We start from the raw sequence: 20,815 nt of genomic DNA, 5'->3' as shown, positions 1-20,815 counted from the left end.
TTTGTGTGAGGTCATCACTGATTAAAGAATCAGAACAATTTTTTTGTTTCTTGGGTAACATTATTTTTTGTAGCATAAGATGCAGTTTTACTGTAGCTGTTACCTATGACAACTAGGCTTAGTACGAAATGTTTGGTCATTTACTATGTACATTATGTAATGATATTGTCCAAATGATTAACTCATGATATTAACGTTTAGCAATACTTACACACAATTTTCTAACACATTACTGTTATCAAAGTGAATGAAATATATATTGAATCATTAAAGTTGTGCATCACTGTGCCGTGTTAGAATCTTTTAATATATTGGCATTTTTAAAGGTGCTGAATGCAAGATTGGGAGCATTTGCCTCTGCACGGCTCTCAACATGGCGACGACTCAGCTAATGGTGGTAACAGTGCAAACAGTGCTAACAGTGGATACAACGGCAACAGTGATGACAGAGCTAACCTGAGGGTGTGTTTACCTGAGGGGGAACCAGGGGGTGGGTGCTACGCTTACACAATGGCACCATCGGTTGGGACGGCGATATCAGCTGTATTCGCCGTATGGGAGCAGTGCAGAGCAGCGGTCGTGAGCTAGTCAGTGGGGAAAGTTCACATGCACGAACATGCACTAAAAAGGCACGAGCGGCTGGCCCGGCTATGTAAACAAAGCACATAGAAGTTCTGATTACAACACACACAGAGGGAGAGTGACTTCATTCTCTGCTCAGGTAGACATTACTCCTCTATATCTTTACATAGCAAATAGTTGTTTGGTGCTGTATCAATGCTCTGGATATGGTATAGAGGACCTTTAAGTACGGTATATGTAAGTAATAACAGTGTTTCTGTAAACTTAAAGATTAAGATTCATGAATAAAGTGCAAATTCCTTATATCATTGTTGCAATGTTAATAGAATAACTTTGTTTACTCAATACTCAAACTGTGATGTCCATCAGAGAGGCTGAAGAAAAGAAGCATTCATTATGTATTAGTCATTTAGTCAGACTCATTGGTACAAATACATCTTCATTTATTTCACATACATTTTTTTTTTAACTTTTACTTTGAAGTTTTCACAATCTAAATGATTCAACAACAAAATGAGGAACTACCACAACAAAGTCCAAATTTCCTACTGGGGAAAATTATGCAAATGTCACTGTAGTAAAATTGACACATGTATTTTGCCAACCAGCAAAGGTACAGTTAAAGTAATAAAAAGAGACAAAAATAGGACAAAAAGGTGGTTCATGTAGGTACTTCGACCAATACTGGGTCACCGTTTATGATGATCCAAGAGTTAGATCCTGAACAGTGTTTGAGGACTGATTTTTGTAAAATGCTCAACATTTTTCATAAATAAAATCTTTTTTCTTCTTTTTTTCATTGATAAATAATATATATTTATTCATATCTAGGAGTCAATTGGGGGAGCAAGGACAGATAATCACTCATAGAAGCCCTTCCTGAATCCATGGAAACTTCAAAAGTCTGAAGAATGTTCTTGCTGAACATATCGGGTATATCAATTTTGGCTAATACATCCCATGAATATTGCTATGAATAGTTCTTTTGAATGAATATGTACATACATGTACATAATGAAGCATTAGGTACACATATGCAAAGTATTGAACATAGGAAATTATGGTCTGTTTCATTGATTTGTTCAGTGAATAAGCATGGCGCAAGACTAAACAAAGTAGGTTAATAGCTTAGATACAAATTTGTACTGTACACGGTTCAGCCAAGTCTGTAGATCCAACCCAAAACTGAAGCCGTCTTTTTTTGGGCATATAAACTTCAAAAAGCTGATAAATGACACCTATTCCTTTCTGGTCCCCATAGCGGCAACAGTTTTCACTCCTCATCCATGTTGAAGAAGGTGACAATTACGTAAGAGGATGTCCTACTACGACTTTCGGTATTTGAAACACGGTATCCAAGCTTTATGTCAAGATCCAGTGATTTAAGGTACTGTTCATCTTGTTATGATGCCCCAAACATTTTCACTACCACTCTTCCTGCAGCAGTGGGAAGTTCAGTAGTCTGATTTTCAAAAAAATACATTGTACTTTGGGCATTTCCACAATCCAGAATCTTGGATCTATAAAAGAAGTCACATCATTTTCATGTTAAAACGACGAGGACCAGCTTGTCCCTCTGCCGAGTCAACGTTAGTGCCGTTAGACTTTGACCGAGGCACATATTCAACATCTATGTTGTTTTTATGTTTTCCTTTCCCTCTGCTCCAAACGAAAAGGAGCAGGAAACAAAACAAGACCACTCCCAGGAATGTGAAACAACCCATAGCAGTTGACACTAAAATAGTCTTTAGGTCCAAACCGAGGGTCACACTGGCCGTCCCGTTGGCAGTGGTGTTGCTAGGATCTGTGTAGTACTGGGTCCTGTTAGCATACAGTGATCCCAGACTTTTCACCGCCAATGAAGTCATCCGGGTGTCATTCCCAGCACTGTTGGAGGCAAGGCAAAGGTACACTCCGCCGTCTTGCACCTCTGCTGATTTGATCTCCAGTGTACCATTAATGTGGACGGTAACTCTACCATGGCTCCTACTCGTCAGAACTCGTCGATGTGGGGACAACCAGGACACAAGGGGCCTCGGTGTTCCTTCAGCACTGCAGCGCAACATCGCCTGCTGGCCCTCATCCACAGTGATCGTTTGTGTTTTATTCTCACGAATTTTTGGCTTGGTACACGTCACGTAATAAGAGAGGAGAGACTCCTTAAACTCTTTAAAAGGCTTGCCACGAATACCTTCAGGTGTGCTGCACTCGGGCTGCGATTCCCCAAAGAAGATGGAGTGCCTTTTCTGTAGGATCCACATGAGACGACAGTCGCACACCAAGGGGTTGTTGTCAATCAGAAGAACCTCCAGAGCCTCGGGAGACTGAAAAACACCCTTCTCCAGTGTATCCAGTCGGTTGTGAGAGACATTGAGGACTTTGAGCCCCCGTAGGCCCTGGAAGGCATATGGTTCAATGGTGGTCAGCTGAGCTCCAAACAGATGGAGCTCTTGAAGCCGAACCAGTTCCATCAGCATCCCCCCTTCAATGTGCCGGATGCGGTTGAAGGACAGGTTGAGGTGTGTCAGGTAGGGCAGGTGCTTCAGGGCTTGGTAAGGTAGGGAGGACAGGTTGGTGTTGGTTATGAACAGAGCGGTCAGGTTGAGGCCATGCAGGGTATTGGCTGGGACATGGTCTAGTGAAGGCCAATTATCAATTTCTAAATGCCGCAGCCGGAACAGCTTTTTGAATGAGTAAGGATGCAAAGTGCTGATGCTGAGGTATCGTAGATGGAGGCTGACCAGGTTATGCAGGTGGGAAAGGGCCTCAGTGGGTACAACTGTAAGGTTGCACCTTTCTAAGGTTAGCATCTCCAGGCTTAAAAGTCCACTGAATGCACGGTGAGAAATGTAAACCAGGTCATTGTCACCCACTTCCAAAAACTTCAGATTGTGCAAATCCTGGAACATATAATCCAGTAGGATGACGATCTTGTTGTCACTTATATCCAGTTGGGTAAGATTTGTTAAGCCTGTGAAGACGCCCAGAGGAATGAGCTTGATACGATTGCTCTTGAGACTGAGCGAGTGCATGGTAAACAGGGCGTTAAAAGCTCCAGGCTCAACATAACTGATAATATTTCCACTGAGGTCAAGTTCCTCAAGCCCAGGAAAGGCAAAAAAGTCATCAGGGTTGATCATTGTTAGCTTGTTCTTACTCAGATCCAGGATCCTGGTCTCGGTCGGGATGCCGTCCGGGATGCTGGGCATGCGCTTGCGGTGACAGACAACTGCCTTGGTCTGCGCTGAACACTCGCAGCGCGAGGGGCATCCCAGGGTGGAACCCACAAAGACAGCCACGAGGGCCAGTCCCAGGAATGGTTGCCAGCATGAGACGACCGTGTGCAGCATGACTTTGCTCATACAGTCGACCATTCTGTCACGGTTCTGCAAGAAGGAGAGAACAAAGAGAGAAAGACAGAGGTTAGTCACTCAGGATGGACCTCGTGTTGGCTTTGAATTAGTTAATATAACACATAATATGGCAAGACTGGTTTAGAGAAAAATAGCCTCAGGTGCCTTTATTAGTAATGTATAGTGTAACAACAAATTGGATAGACTTCGCTGCACACAAATATCCCATCCTGCCATCCTCTTCCCATCTAATTACTTATTCAAGTACAGGACTGGACTCCATATTTTGGTTGGGCATCTCTTAGTGTTTGAATTAAATGAAATGAAAATCTTTCTTTTGCTTTTTCCAGTTGAATATGTCTGCTGTCTTTGTTTTCCTCTCACCCACGGGACACTGATCAAGGCACAACAGTGCTGGTTAAAAGGCTTCCCTGGTGAGCGTTGGTACTTATTTTGATTTTCACCAAAATCCAATTAACTGTTAAAGGAATAAAAAGTGCAGCTTGTGCATGTGCAGCCCTTTGTATCCCTTCAGATAGGTTTAATAGTGTTTACTGCAAATCTAAGCCAGAAAAAAACAGATCAGGATGACTCTGAATAAACATGTTGCATATTCTCCATCTGATATTATTATCCCCCAGAAGAAACAATTTCCAAACATGCTAAATTGGCAGAATGAAAGAAATCAATCATCAACAAAATACTTGGCTCTTTATGCAGTTCATGGACAAGTGTGACCAAACTCAATCAACAAGAAAACACCGTTGGAGGGCATCATTCAATGTTAGAAGAATATTATGATTTTGATTACAAGCATTGCCGCAAAGGTCGCACAAGCCAATAAACAAAGGTCTCACTTTGGATATTTTCAAATCCAATTTAGAAAAACTGATTCAAACATTATGCAAACAAAAGGTGGATGTACAAAATCAATTATTCAGGTAATTGCTCCATATCCATTCAAATAAATCTAATGGCAAAAGAAAGTCAGCCTGATGGATATGTCACCTCGTAAGTAATTTAAAAATGAGAGAAAAATCAATAATTTTACTCCATTTTCATGCCAATGTTTCACTCTTGATCCATTTCAACATCCACTTTATAAAAACAAGTCTGTGTTTGTGCAGGGTGACTGCTACAGTACAGTGTGTTTAAGCACAAGCAAACATCATTATGCAGCAAAAACTAACAAAAAGGGAATTCTTATTTCTACTTTTTACAGTCAAAAATACAGCAAAAGAAGTGATAGGTCCACTCTATTGTAACTGATCTATGTGTATACATAAATTAGATGAGAAATATATAGCTTTTTTTGTACATGGATACATGTATATATCACATATATATATTATCTCACTTTTGTATCACTTAAGATACAAAATATATATATATATATATGCAAATTCAAACCAAATAATATTTTTTTCTATTCCGGCAAATGGTTTGACAAACACCTCAATCTAAAAAATAGTTATTTAATGTATCAGGCTTTAGAGGGTTAAAACACAACCCTCTCCTTCTTAAATCTATTTGCTATGCTGATTTTTCATCCATAGGCTTACTCATATTCGTACATCACACAAGTACCCGCATATATACATCACATAAGACCGTTAAGATGAGCAGATATATGAACTGAATGCACAGCTTGCCACAAACAGACCGAGTGAGAGGTTGCAAAGATTACAAACCATCCCTGCCCCATTTGGTGTGTCATGGGCTGTGCTAAATTTAAACCAGGAGAAGAATAATCTGAATTTCTCCCCAGGCTTTTAATATGCTAACAGATTGTGGTACACAGATAATATGATGGCATACCCATCTAAAGAGAAACATTATATAAACCTAAGAAAGCAACTCAAAATGGCCAAAATGAGGAAAATCTGAAGCTCAAAGTCACACAAATGAAGTGCAACAATGCAAACAATAAAACCAGATATACGACCGTTTTCACGCATTTACAATTCCAATTCAAAACATTGTTTTCTACCAAAATGCAGGCACCACATTGATGTGATCTTAAAAAATGCTGTTATAAAGTATCTTGATGGTGATGCACAGATTTTCTACAGTATTCATGTGTGTCATTGTGTTTAATGTGTTTTTTCTACAAAATATTTGTATGTATTCATGGCATTTCTATATCATGTGTTGGCAGGTTTTTCCTTTTCGGTGTCTTTACTTTCCCTTTGCTATAAAGCTTCATTGCTATGGTTAGTGGGCACCATATGGCTGGCTCTCTAGTGCTGCTGACTTGGCCCGTTTAAGTGTTCAACAGCTCTCTGATGCAGTTTATTGGTAATGCAAATCCTTACTCGCCGCATTGAAAGCAGTACCTTTCCATATTATGCTCAACATTTATGCTAACGTCCTAATTGCCTGAGCCTGTTTTCACAAAACACCTCTGTTATTGCTTCGGTTATTGCTTTGGTTAATGCGGTCTTTCATTTTATGAACCAATATGGGAGAATGTCCTTCATTTTGATTTTCAAAGATTGCTGCATTACATTTTGAAGGGCTGGATCAATATTCTTTAAGGTCTTAACAAATTGTGTCTTTAGTATCAAAGTATTTAAAACTGTTAAGTACCAAACCTTGACATAGATACTTATGTTGTGTTCACACTACGAGCGACACATCAACTGGCTACAAGTCATTTTCAATGGAAGCCGGTGACGTGAAACTACAAACCGACGCCCGACACTTGTCCCTGCTTGACGCGCTACAAATACAGTTGAACTTCTTTCAGCGCTCCAATGACGCAATGAAGCGTCAACCAATCATATGTTTTTGTTTCACCATGTTCCGTTCCGTCTTAAAAATACCGCTAGCCAGTTCCCAGCTCTATTTAATGACATAACTACGTCAACGAGCGCTCGAGCATATTTGTCAACATAAATATTAATTTCCTGTTGCAACGTTCGTTAAATGCAGTAGCTGACAGGAAGTAAACTTGGACCAAAGCTGTTGCTCTAGCAACAGAATGGCAATGAAAAGGTTGATACAGTGGTCTGTGTTAACCCAAAATGAACCATACTTATCTTCAGTGTACAGAGGGTGTCTAATCAGTATAATGATTGGGTGCCTTTGTAACAGAGTGTAATCAGAGTAAGAGTGAGCCAGTGATGTGACCCCCTCACCTGGGCACCGCTGAATGAGAGAACCATAATGCAAGTGCATCATCAGTAGCACCAGCTCAAGTGTGTCCCAAACAGGAGCAAATGCTGCACAGAATTAGGCAGCTGCTCCGGGGCAACTTCTGCAAATAAAATGCCAACTATCTGCTGATGTTTGGTGGATAATTGTGTGTGTGTGTATCTCACTGCTGGGTGCATTGCTTATTTTTCAATTGTCTGATACGTCCCTGATAATTTGACTGTGAACAACATGTAATGAATGTACCTTGTGTGCTGCTTGTGCCCTTGAAAAGAAAAGACAAAACAAAGGATGGTACATTTTGTGCCCTAACGTTTTCAATAGTTATACAAGAAAAAAATAACACTTTCTATAACAGAAATACTTTTGATTTTACCAAGGCTTTTCAGCCTTGAAAGAAAAATCCTTTTAGCAGTGTAGCTCGCATTTCTGTAAACATCTCTTATTAATATGGATAAATGGCACAATGTAGACAATGTGCCATTAACGTCAGAGTGTGGTAGCAGAAAGAATACATTCTTCTGACGAAAACAATGCTTTGTTCATTGATGTTCACCAATCAGATAGAAGAATCAAAGACAACCAGTATCTCTACAAAGAGAGACCTCAGTAGACTGTAGTACATCACAGCCACAACACAAAATGAAACATCTCTCACACAAGTCAGCTAAAGCTAGGGTGAGTAGGTATTTTTGAAACACAAGCTCGTCTACCAGCGCGTACTCTGCCCGTGGACTCATTGCATCTTACCGTAGTCTCCGACAAGCTGCTAGCTTGACAGCTGTGAGTACTAGGGGCTGGGTATTGATACTCAATATCTTTAAGGTATCGACCAAAACAACCCAGTACCAAATAGGTTGGAAACTTCTCCAGTCAAACGATACCTGCAATCAATCCTTTTTGTACCCAGATCTAGAAAAAGATGACTGTTTTGCTCGCAGCCAATCACCGCAAGCGTCCTTCGATTTACTGCGACGTGTGATTGGCTCACTGCTGCAGCAGCTGCAACCCATACAGCCGGAATTGCCCCCCTGCACGCAACTCTGAACACGGAGATGTCTGAGACAACGGCTAGCAACTAACGGTGCTAACAGCGCGAACAACGGCAACAAGGGCTGACAGAGCTAACCTTTAACTTGGAGGGGAACCTGATGGTGGCCGATACGGTTCAGCAACAATACGGTCCCACAATCGTGGATGGGGGGACGGCATTATCAGCGGTTACCGCTGTATGACCGCTGTGGCCTGCGGTTCCATTCACATGATGGGTATCGAATGAAGTACTCTACTGGTATTGGTATCACTTTAAGGGTACTGGTAATGGTAATAGCATCATGATTTTTTAAATGATACTAACAATAGCCATGTTTGTAATGATAATTTTGGGGGAGTGGCTTTGGAGGGAGGCCTGAAAGGACGGGCTGTCGGTGTTGCCGACTTGGCGACTTTCTTGCTAGATTTAGGGACGTGTGGAGCTAGTGCTGCTAGCTACTTTCATTGGAAAAGAGTTGGCAACTCTGGGTTTTTTGGTTGGATCATTTTTGTTAATCTAGTGGACTCTTGCTGGTTTTTCCAATGTTACCTCCCCAAGCTTTAAAAAATAACTTTACAAAGTCAACTCCACCAAGTTCTGAACTTTGTCATAAATAGCTCCTGGAATACAATGAATATCAAAATATTGACCTTTTTTTCACAATTTTCCCCCAACATCTCCATTTTATCTCAATATTCTGGAAACTTCCAGTGACATTCAGGTAACAGTCCTGTGACGGCAGAAATCCTGCAATGCACAGTGAGATAAGACTGCACAGTGAAGGTGTTTCCATAATGTGGCCCCTGACCCACATTAGTGCAGGGTTGGATCCTGAGAGGGGGAGGATAACAGCTAATGGTGTCTGACTCAGCATAAATCACTGAACAGCCATTTCGCAGGGGTGCTGAGGTCGCCAGCGCAATGCCATCATCCCGAGCATATGTACACAAGTGGCCCAATATGAATCTCAAACTTACATAACACTCCAGACTATTAAATTAGGATTCGCTCCTCCGCTATGACGAAGATATGAGAACATATTTGTCTTTGCTAATTTTTAATACGCATGCAGTTTTCTATCCCTCATCACAAACTCATCTCCATGTGAATCGCTGAAAACATGCAGGGCACTTCCATCCCATGATGCCGCTCTTTACTTTTCAACACAGCCCGGGGCTAACTAGCGAGAGGATGAGTAGGGATGACGTCTGTCTTTAGTGGCAAAACACATCCGTGGATGCTCTGTTAGTCATGGTTTATTTTCTCCATCTTTTATCAGACTATTGTAGCTTTGGGTAGCTTTGACCTCTACACTCTTGACTTGGTGTCCAGGTGAGTGAACACTACAAGAGGATTTATCAGAGAGAATTTGAGAGGTGAGAGTGGAGCTACTGTATACAGGAGATTGCAATCGCTCCCCAGGCAGGCGACTGATATCTTCCCCAGGGTCATTGCTGAATCTCTGTCTCGCTATCTTTCTTTCGCACAACCTCACTATGACTCTTTCACCTTCTTCCTGTGTGTGTACCTCCCATAATTGATACGTACTATTTTGTGTCACACATTGCTTAGACAACAATTCATCATTATCAAAAATGTGCTTTTCTTATTGTTACTTTACTTGGCTGTTTGAGCTTCATTGTGCAGAATGGTGATATTTCTGCAGAGTTTCCAAAATAGGAACATATATTATAACAAAAAATTGTTTAAGAAGAGCATTTAGACCCTACAGTATGCAAGGTGGTGATAATAGCATGTGACAAACAAGTGATTGTGAAATTTAAAGGTTAAGTCAGTAACATTTCCGTTTTAAAAGGGTGATAAATTACTGTGGTTATGGCTCATTTAAGTGTTTGCAATAATACAGCTAAGAAAGCAACACAGTAAATATCACAACTGGTTTGTTTACTTGTAAAGGTCCTTTATGACAAAAACAAAAGTACTAAGTGTTTAAGATCGATTTTGTTATTTGAAAACAATAAAACAACACTAAAATGTTGTGACAATGCAGTCCACAGATAGTGATCTCATGCTGAAGCAGTCTGGACATGAAACTTGTTTACAAAGGAAAGTCTGACATTTATTTATTCATTGATTCTCTTTTATGGGAAATATCAACCATAAAGATCTCAAGTTTGAGCTCACATCCTGCTGCAGCCTTTAGCTTAACTGCATTTTTACAGTATACATACATTCATGCACAGAGAATAACAGCAATACGGATGAAAGGTAACACTTTATAATAACCATCATTTATAAATAGTAAATTGATAGTTAATTAAACTTAGTTAATAGTTATTTTACTGTTAACAAACAATTAAATAATAATTAATGATGTTTACTAATGTTCACTAATTATTAGTACTGCTATCATTTCTGTTATTGTACCATCAGTTTGTGTAATATGAAATAATTAATTCATACATGATATAGTGTATCATAGCTGATAAGCGACGATAACAATTACTAATTAATTAATATAGTTTATTGTTGCACACATTATGACATTACTATCTGTTAGTGATTTCCAAATGATTTGTAAACCTTTAAGAAATCGTTTATAAAACATCTATGAACATTACATAGATAGATGGACCATAAACCAATTATTAACCATAGATAAAGTATTAGCTATCTATCTAAATAATGTTTATAGATGGTTTACTAAGTATTTATTAACGATTTAACGAGGTGTTATAATCATCAGTTGCAACTTTATAATAGCCATCCAAACAATGTTTATAGATGCCTTAAAAAAACAATTATTTACCATTAACAAAGTGTTACAAATATCTGGTTTATCTATGTAATAAACAATTTCTTAAAGGTTTACAAATAATTTCGGAATCATCAGCACATACTTATATATAGTATATAAAATGTTATTATTTGTACAACAATAAACTGTTAAAATAACATCAATTATAGCATTACTAGTAATTAGTAAACATCAATTATCATTTCATTGTTTGTTAACAGTAAAATAACTCTTAACTAAGTTTAATTAACTATCAATTTACCATTTATAAATGATGGTTATAATAAAGTGTAACCAGATGAATACATAGCTATGGTGATTTTAGATACAGTACAGACAGAATTCATCCGTGGTTTTACAGTAAGCGTAATTTTCCATGTAAGCTCCTCTGAATTACAGCAGCCAGGAACTCCACAGAAACATGGTAATTTTAATTGGAGCAAATTGAATCAAGCAATCATGGGTCAGTTTGCTCATCAGTGTCTCTCCCCCTGCCGGGCAGAGTGGACACCCACTATCCATGTTTGATTTCAAATTATTTACCAACTAATTACCCCAACAGCTCCAATACAGAGTAGATATAATTATGCAAAATGATGAATTAAATCACTCAATGGTAGACCTCACTTTACAGGAGGTCTGCTTGTTAGACTGCAATGTAGGGTTTAAAGTCTGACTTAATATGATCTGATGCAAGTGTGTCTTGAAACCACAGTTAAACTGCATTTGACTTATTGGCACTCTTTAAGTACTTTTTAAAAAAAAAGTCATGTGTTTTGAGTTTGTTTGAATGCGGGCTGTAGGGGCATGAAACCAGTTCATCCGTTAAAGGATTATATAAGCTGTCAGTTCAAGTGAAAACATGAAAATCAAAGTTGGCATAATACGTTTTTTTCCGCACTAGCAATGACACTGTTTGTCACTGGTCGACTTTGTAACCGCTGCATTCTGTTTAGTCTCTTAAGCCGTAATCCTGGCAAACTATTGGTTGTAAACATTTTGCTTTGGCTTTCATCTGAGGGGTAACTTTGCACACTCTGAACGCTCACAAGGCACTTCTTATTTTGCCCAAGTAGTTTGAGGATTTAGATAATAACTTGGCCTCTGTGCAATCAACCAATAAAAAGCCACTTGTGAAATTGGCCTGCCTCTATCTCCTCTGGAAAGGTTTTCAGACTGTGTTTGATGTGGCCCCCAGGCACTGATCATTGCACATAATGTGATTCCTCTTCACACAGAAAAGCCTCCCCGCGTTTATGGTGGATGGTGGGAGACAGTTGCTTTCTTTACCCGGCAATTATCGACACCCCTTAAAAAGCATAATCAAAGCGTCAAATTTTTATATTTTGACTTGGAAGACAGCTCTGGAGGAAGAGCCACTTCGAGAGGCAGGGAAAAGGAGGAAAATTAACTTTCAAAGCTCGGGCAAAGCCACAGTGGAACGGGGGATGTGTGAGGAATAAAGCCGTAATGAAAGCAACATTATGTGTAATCATGCAGGGAGAGAATGTGCTACATACTGGGTGCAGCAGTTATACAGCAAGCTCTCTTGTACATTAGCATCTGACATGGCTGCCCTCCCGTCTATGGGTCCGACTCATCGTACTGTAATTGGTTATAATGACGAACGAATAATAAAGGCGACTCTTTCAGAAAGTGCAAAAAAGGAAGGTTAAAAAAAAACACAGTATTCCTAAAATCCATTCAAGTCAGAGAAAAAACACCACTTTGACATGCGCACAGACTTCTGCATTGTCAGTGTAAGCACTACACGGTATATAATCATCTCTACTGGGCAAATTTAAGTTTTTGCGGTCAAGTGATAGTTAATTTCTTGCTTTCTGGAAACAGCAGTGGACTTGCAATCGCAGTGTTTGATGTCCTAATTTCCCAGATAACTACAAAATAACAGTACATCCTCATAAGGGTCATTGTAAGGGAAAGTTATTAAATCATCATTTTGTTTTAATGAGGCTTATATCTTATAATGATGCCTCCCTGAAGGAAAGATGTTATTAACTTGCAGGTTAGTTCACAGTCAGAGTGCGCAATCAACCCACCTTTTCAAAAGAGCATCGGCGAGTAATCAAATGGGATCATAATGAGAGGGAAGAGACCGCGATGTTCTTTGGCCTATCCATTATTGAGAGGATCTTTGTAAAGGGCAGCGAGGCTTTAAGGTGAGCCTGCCAACATGCAAAATGACACTGTACTTCTTTAATAAACCACTGCCAATCTGACTTCTCATGCAACAGAACGCCTCGTCAGGATGTGACCTGGATACGATTACACAACTCAGCCCCCATCAATTTTTCCAAACACAAATAATTCACAGGAGAAGACGGCGGTACTTGTCACGGTAGAAGCAGTAGCATAAGAAATATTGTTGGTAATTTTCACAGCTGTTTTCATAATTTGGATTCAGAGTGACAGACTGTATAATTCATTAACACACTGCAAGAGCAACACGATCATAGTCACATGATCGAGGGTTTTGGGACCTCGAGCCCTTAACAGTGAGGATCAACAGCCTCGGGGCAATAATAGGCTTCTGTGCACAAATTGCCCTTCTGCTTGGCTTGCGGAGCGAAGTCAAAGCTCAATTAATCCGTGTTAATTAGAGATAAACTTGGTAGATTGAGTCACTTGCTCTTTTCTGCGTCTGATAACCCCTTGGTTTGGGAAGGAGTCAAAACGGCTGCATCAAACAGTCGGATCTCCATTCATCCCACAAGGAAAGCCTCTAAGAGGAGAGAGTTAATCTCTTGTTTAATACCTATTAAATATTCCGAACTTTGGAGAGAAGTAGGGGCTTGTAAAAAATAAATAAAAAAAGGTAACAAAACTTGGTAATTAAATGTATGAGGATAAAAATACAACAGAGACAATACAAGAGGACTTAATGCGGTCTGGGGAGCAGGGCGTTGTCGTTTCATTACATTTACAAAAGTGACAAGTGAAAAAGAAAAAAAAGAAATCAACCAATTTGTCAGTTCATTAGAGAGCAATGTGTTGTGTATAAGAGTTTTATTGCAGTGTATTTTTCTAAGTTAAAATGACACCCACTCTTCCCATTTAGTCTGACTCACCGGATGTAGCCTGTGGTTATACGTCTGCCATTGGCCACGTATTTCTATTTTACAAGCGCACTGTCGCTGCATCCTCTGCTTAGTGCCGCCCACGGCAATTGTGATTGGTTTAAAGAAATACAAACAAGCCAGAGCATGTTTTCCCCCCTATACCCTTACCTTTCTTTAGCGCTGACACAGCGCTGTGTAGATAGGTCTGGCTATGTGAGAACATTCCCATTAGACTCATACAATATAAACATTAATGCACCTTTATATTGATATTGAGGTGATGTTATTGTGCTTTATAGCACCACTTAAGCAGGTCAGACTGCTCTCCAGTGGGAAGTCTCTGTTCCTTCACTATGGCTGGGACATTCAGGACAGATACTCAATCTCACATTAACAAGGGAAAAATAGTCCAAATAGTCATGTGAATGGCCCAAAGGATATATTAAAGATGTGAAACATTGGACTGGTTCTTAAAAGATAAAAGAGAGACAGACTACTCATCTGTATTGACTTTTAACTGATCCCATGTCAGGTATTTTACAGTACATTTTGTTTATGCTTTCAAAACTGTCTGAAATGATTAGGTATTTGCTTTGTTAAAGATTAAGACTGGACTAACATTAGAACATGACCCTGCAGATACTGTATATCATTATTGGCCCAGTCGGTAGTCCTTTTATGTTAAATAGCTTGTTAGGATGAGGGTTAATGTAAAAAAAATGATATCGACTGATGGATGGTTATCAGATGTCTTTACTCTTGAGTATCACTATCAGTATGGGCCTCAAAAATCCAGCTCTGAACAGGCTCTAAAAAACATTAGTTCTACTGTCAGCTGTGCTGCTTAATGTTATAATTTACAATAATTGATTTAAATCGTACACATTCACCTGTTATCAATCCACATAGACACCTCTATCATCCCTAATATGACATGCAGCTGATAAACATCTGTTGTTTTAAATACCCAGAACATATTAATATTCCACCTCAGTACGGACAGCAAAATCCCCACACTCATTAATCATGATACTACCCAGCAGTATTAGATGATGAAAGCAGATCTTTCACCATCTGCACATGGACCACAACCACCACTAATGTCTATAGTACATATGTAACATATATCCTGTAACACAAACAGTAAATGGAACATATAGCTCACTATGCCACTCTCATCTGCAAAAATCAATAACTGCACCGGAGACCAGAGTCCCAGTCATACCAGCATTTTTCAGGCATTCACATGGATGAATGCACGTATATTATTGATTAGTTATAATAACAAACCACCAATGATTGGGACTTAACTACAATAAGAAATATGATGTTTCAATGTACAACTAACACGCAGTGCAGAATCAGGTTTGACATTTTTCATTTCACATTTCAGGCAATGCCACAGTGAGAAGTCAGTGATGCCTGGAGGGATTTTCTTTTTTCCACCTGCTGCCTCCACAGAGAGATTAGCCCACAACAGCACCCCTGAAGCTGCGAGGGCTGCTGTGTTTTGCTCATGGGTACAACCAGCAGTGTGTGTGCACGCACGCCAACAAAGAGACTTGAACCTGGGCGCTGCGGGTGTTAAAGAACTGCTCCTTAAGTCACGGCAGACTGCTGCCAGTTAACAGGTAAAGAAAGGATAAGAGTCAGGACAGGAAATGAGGAAAGCTGAAGCTCCTTTAGTCTCCTTTCCTTAATCTTCTCTTTCCTTTAATGACTTCATCATAAACTTGCATAACCAGCAAGACTGCCTCAAAATTCTGTCACTGATCTCTTATAGTTTCACTGACCTAGACTGTATTTTTATTCCGCCTCATGTCTAAAGAGCATTTTTAAAAGGGTAAGCAGAACCTCGAGTGAATTTCTTCCCTCTCTGCCTTTGAACCGAAAAGCCTTGTGAGATAAATTGTGTGGACTGATTAAAATGCATCTGCAGCAGCCGTTAACACACTGTGTGGGCTCCCGAGAGCTCTTGTGAATTCGCTTCTTGTCGCCCCTACCTCCTCCACCCCATCACGTCTGGACAGCCTACATCAGGTCTGAGTGGTACTATGACTCAACCACAGGGAAAGGTGGTTGGCAAACCCCTTTACCCCTCCACCCACACACCTCATTCTGGCCTACATTCACAACTAAACATTTCCATAAAAACTAAATATACCATATACAGCCTGAGACAAAAAACACAGTGCTGCATGGTAAAACAAAACAAGGCAACCATATCAACAATCCGCCATAATAAAGGAAGACATGTACTGCTGTCTGCGTACATGCCTGTAGCAAAAATTCTGAAAACAACAAACAGTATTACTGCAGCATAATGAAAGCATCATGCTTCCTATTGCCAAAAGTGCATCAGCTTAAACCAAGCACTGAGCTCAGAGGATGCTTTTCAGCATCACAGTGAGACACTGCAAACATCTCAGATACGGATATAAACATGACTATTAATTCAGAGCATGATACACAAGCTTTAACTATTCATTAACCAGTGTTGTCTTTTGTGTATTAAGCATCATTCTGCACACAATGTGTTCAGCACACCCATGAGAGACCACTAGGCAAGAAGGATTTTTCTGCCCAAAATTACAGACAACACAGAAATTACAGAAATTATTCATGACATTAGCTAAAAGGAACACATGCAGCTCCAACATACCCATGCATCTCCGTGACGTCCCAACAGTGTCTCGACACACTTGGCAGGAAATCTTGTACAAATATCTGCGAGACATGTCTCCATCTCTTCCTCTAAATCAAAATGGACTCACAACTTCTTGTTTTAAATCTCATTCTCTTGGTGCTATTATTTTCTGCGCGTGTGGTGCTTGTTCCTCTGTGTCTCCCTCTTTGTCTTCCCCCCTCTCTCCCTCCTCTTTGGTTTTCTCTCTCCTCACCCAATCAAGAGATCTGGCCTCTGACCTCGCAGCTCAATGCCATTAAACTCCTTTCAATTCTGCAGCTTGTAGCGCCTCGGAAAAGACAATGTAGCCTTATGTAGTCCCTAATATCAGCCCTCCATATCTGCTTGCATATTTTTCTCTCTCTTACAGTCATTGTCCGGTGTAAGGTGAGAGAAAAGAATAAATATTTAGGCTTCAAAGACACATGTATGATTATTTCGCATTTATGGTGCATCATGCTGTTCACGTTCATTTCAAACAAAGTCAGGGGAAAGGTAATGGTGTATTGACTGACTCCAATGGATCTATTGTATGTTCACACTATTCTTTAAGAAACAAAAAAGATTATCGGCAAAGGTTCAAAGGATTATACAGTGCTGGTATTGACAATCTGTGCTTGGCAATTTTTAACCATCAAACTGATTTCCAGTACAGTTTACAGTGTCATTCTTTACCTCCATATAATAGTTTCATTGATTTATGTCTACTGTGTATATACAACATAAATTGTATGTTGTGTCCGTCTAGGAAGAATTTTTTTGGTATGTTTTTTTTTTCATCCTCAGATTGAGGATCTAAGGATGAGAGCCGTCATACTGCCCATTGTAAAGATTGTAAACTCATTGAGGTAAATATATTTTTTGGGCTCTATAAATTAAATTGATTTGACTTTGAATTACTTTTAAATCTTGAGAACAGTTTTGTATTTAAATTAGTTTACCACCCTATACATATATGTAGGATAATTTACTAAAACCTACAAAAATAAATCATAATGCTTTATAAAACAGAGTATTTACTGTATACTTTTTAAAGATGACTTTTACAAATTAGAAAAGTGCACCAGATCTCCACCAGGTGTGTCTGCCACAACCACTGCTGTAATGTGTGATTGAATGAATACAAACCACAACTACCACCTGCACGTACATATGCTCTCATTTTAATCCATGCAACTGTCTACACCTGCAAAAAAAACAGCAATACTATCCAGCGGCTGCTAACAGGTAACAACTAACTAGCTGTCCTCCTGCCGACATGAGAAAACACGCTCCGTCGTAGTCGGTGCTCGGTTGAGTTTGTCATTTGCTAAGCGATAGTGATTGTAATGTTTAATTTAAAAGTCCAAAGAAGAGTCCAGCAAGACCTGAAGCAGTTGTTGATCCATTGCCGCCCCTACCAGCCGGTTAAGAGTAGTGAGGAGTCAGCAGTCAGTGACGGTATAAAACAGTCAATGAAATATGTTTTCAAAAAGTGTGAATCACTGCAACCATGAGAGGTCCTTGAGCATACAGTCATAAATGAGCACAAAAAATATCAGGCTGATGGGTTCAGCAGTATGCGAGATAAGTCGTGGACAGACAGACAGGAACAGAGATGCACACGCACATGACCAAATACATAATCTCCTGGCAGAGATAATAATAAGCATAATGCCTTTTGTTTCCAAGTTTAACCTCAAGTTTTCATGTTGTTATCTAATCTGCTGGGGTCATCTGCTATCTTTATAATTACAATTTGGCTGTACAGTTTATAGTAGTAAACATGGTAGATAGTAGAAGACGATGAAGATGTTCTGATGTTTTTATTTGTATATGCAGATAGGAAACTCAGGGGGAAACAAACAATTGGCCACACAGTTGACTCCACTCGACTTCCCTGTTCTGATCTGATGTTACTTCAATACACAGCTTAGTCTCAGGTATGATACGATGAGGTATCACAGTGTTAATGTTAATGCGATTGCAGGTTGCACCACATCGTAGTGTGCTTAATGAACTCTCAGGGGACAACTCAAAGCAGATGTTTGAGTGATTTCACAGTTTTTATAGTTTGCTGTTATCAGCCATCCAATACGGCCCTCTCATGGGATTATAGCCCATGCAAGGATCACAAAGCCTTATTGGATATTGATCAGGTCACGTGATTCAGTTATCGTAGAACAGCAGCAACAAAATAAAATAAAGGATGCAGCAGGTGGTAAAAGATAATGTCCAAAATGACCGTCCTGCTGATTCTTGTCTCGAATGCCTCAGTCAATATTGCATTTATGGAGCTTCATGCTGTTCATGTTCATTTCAAACACGGTGGGAGATGTTTCCTAAAGCTCACATCATGTTTAGAATATCAGTGAAATTGTTTGCCATCACATTTACCCCCATGATCCATTCCTGGTTTCTCCTCAGCAGCTATAAAGAAGCCTAAATAGGAGAGAAGTGCCTAAGCAATAAATGGTGGAACATATTGCCTGTTGGCTATTCGATTTCAGAAATAATGACAGTATTTACAATGTAATATGTGTGAGTATATTCAAACGTACATAGCAAATAGACCTGTTATGATGAGCATACATTCCCATATATAATTAAAACATGACCTTTAATAGCCTGAAGAATGGTTTGCTATTGACCCGCATAGCCCCGTTCTTACATGTGTCACCTTTATTTATGTTTTGTCTCGTCCACTGTCACATTACGACTTGAGCCCGATTGATAATTTGATATCACCATTACAGAGTTTGTCGACCAGAGAGCATTGACAAATTCATTATTCAACTAAAATGTATCGCTTAATGCATATCATGCTAAAAATCCTTTTACAAATGTCTGTGTTTATGTAAAAAAACAAAGAAAAATAAGCAGAGATTATCAGACAATATATGGTTATCACATTTTTTTAAATACCAAATATCTGCATTGGCATCAGACACAAAAATCCAGTATTAGTCGAGCTAAAGTTGGGACTTAATCTGACACATATTAAATCAATAAAATAATAAGGCTGTGTAAGTTAACACGGTAACGTGTTAATGCAAATTCATTTTAAGGTGTAGATACTGGTATCATAAGAAACGAGACAAAACAAAACCCTAAGGAATCCATTGGTACCAACCATGTCATACTAGCTTGACGTGAAGGAGGCTAAATAACGCTGGGTTCAGACAGACATGCCCACTTTATGATAATCTCATGCAGTTTGGGGCATAGTCAAGTCAGCACACTGACACACTGACAGCTGTTGTTGCCTGTTCGGCTGCAGTTTGCCATGTTATGATTTGAGCATATTGTTTTATGCTAAATGCAGTACCTGTGAGGGTTTCTGAACAATATCTGTCATTATTTTGTGTTGTTAATTGATTTCCAATAATAAATATATACATACATCTGCATAAAGCAGCATATTTGCCCATTCCAATGTTGATAAGTGTATTAAATACTTAACAAATATCCCTTTAAGGTACATTTTGAACAGATAAAAAATGTGCGATTAATCGCAATTAACTATGGACAATCATGCGATTAATCACGATTAGATATTTTATCGATTGACAGCCCCAATAAATAAGAAATTTACTGACTGGAAAAGTTCATCTACAGTATATAATTATTCATGAGATGCTACCAATCTCTGATTTTCTCTGATGTAAATGCATCAATACAAGCTGCATTGAAGAAGTGACATACATTCAGAATGGGCATGTATGTACATCACATATAAAGCCATTTTAGTGCTCTCCACAGTACAGTAAAGACTGACAGAGTTTATTTTTCCCCAGCTCTGATGTAAGTGTCATGTATTGCCTTCAAGAAACAAGCAACACTTGAGTGACAAAACACTCTATAAATGGATGCACGATCACGTATCCTACCATGATAAATTCACATTTTATACTCTGAATAATTCATGAGGAGAGTTTTTGGGTGGTCTCCTGGTAACTTTCACACACACCTCTCATTCGGAAAAATGTGGGGTTGGCAAGTGGTGGGAGTAAAATGAAAAAGAAAACAGGGATCTTTGAATTTGAATACTGATCTGTCAGAGCTGCTTGTCAAAAGCAATAGCCATAGGCTGCGTTCAGTCAAACGTGCGTGAGCAGGATTGTGTCTGCGTTGCCGGTGGGCGCTCAGGTAATGTCACTGCTTAAACAATGTTGACTTGTGAAAACA

The 20,815-nt window shown here is 39.3% G+C and overlaps 1 protein-coding gene across 4 annotated transcripts in view; it reads right to left on the bottom strand.

The window, feature by feature from the left end:
• Positions 1 to 1,008: 1,008 nt before the first annotated feature.
• The window catches only part of lingo2 (leucine rich repeat and Ig domain containing 2), a 247,894-nt gene continuing 228,087 nt past the window's right edge, over positions 1,009 to 20,815 (bottom strand). For all 4 annotated transcript variants that reach the window (XM_074649223.1, XM_074649224.1, XM_074649221.1 and 1 more), the window contains one exon: positions 1,009 to 3,968. In XM_074649223.1, the coding sequence (XP_074505324.1) occupies positions 2,115 to 3,956 (1,842 nt within the window). In that variant the 5' untranslated portion in view covers positions 3,957 to 3,968 and the 3' untranslated portion in view covers positions 1,009 to 2,114. The remainder of the gene's footprint in view (positions 3,969 to 20,815) is intronic.

The sequence above is a fragment of the Sebastes fasciatus genome, chromosome 10, assembly GCF_043250625.1.
Source record: "Sebastes fasciatus isolate fSebFas1 chromosome 10, fSebFas1.pri, whole genome shotgun sequence".
NCBI classification, from domain to species: Eukaryota; Metazoa; Chordata; class Actinopteri; order Perciformes; family Sebastidae; genus Sebastes; species Sebastes fasciatus.
Note: the sequence above shows the minus strand (reverse complement) of the source record. Positions and strands in the feature narration are given on the sequence as shown.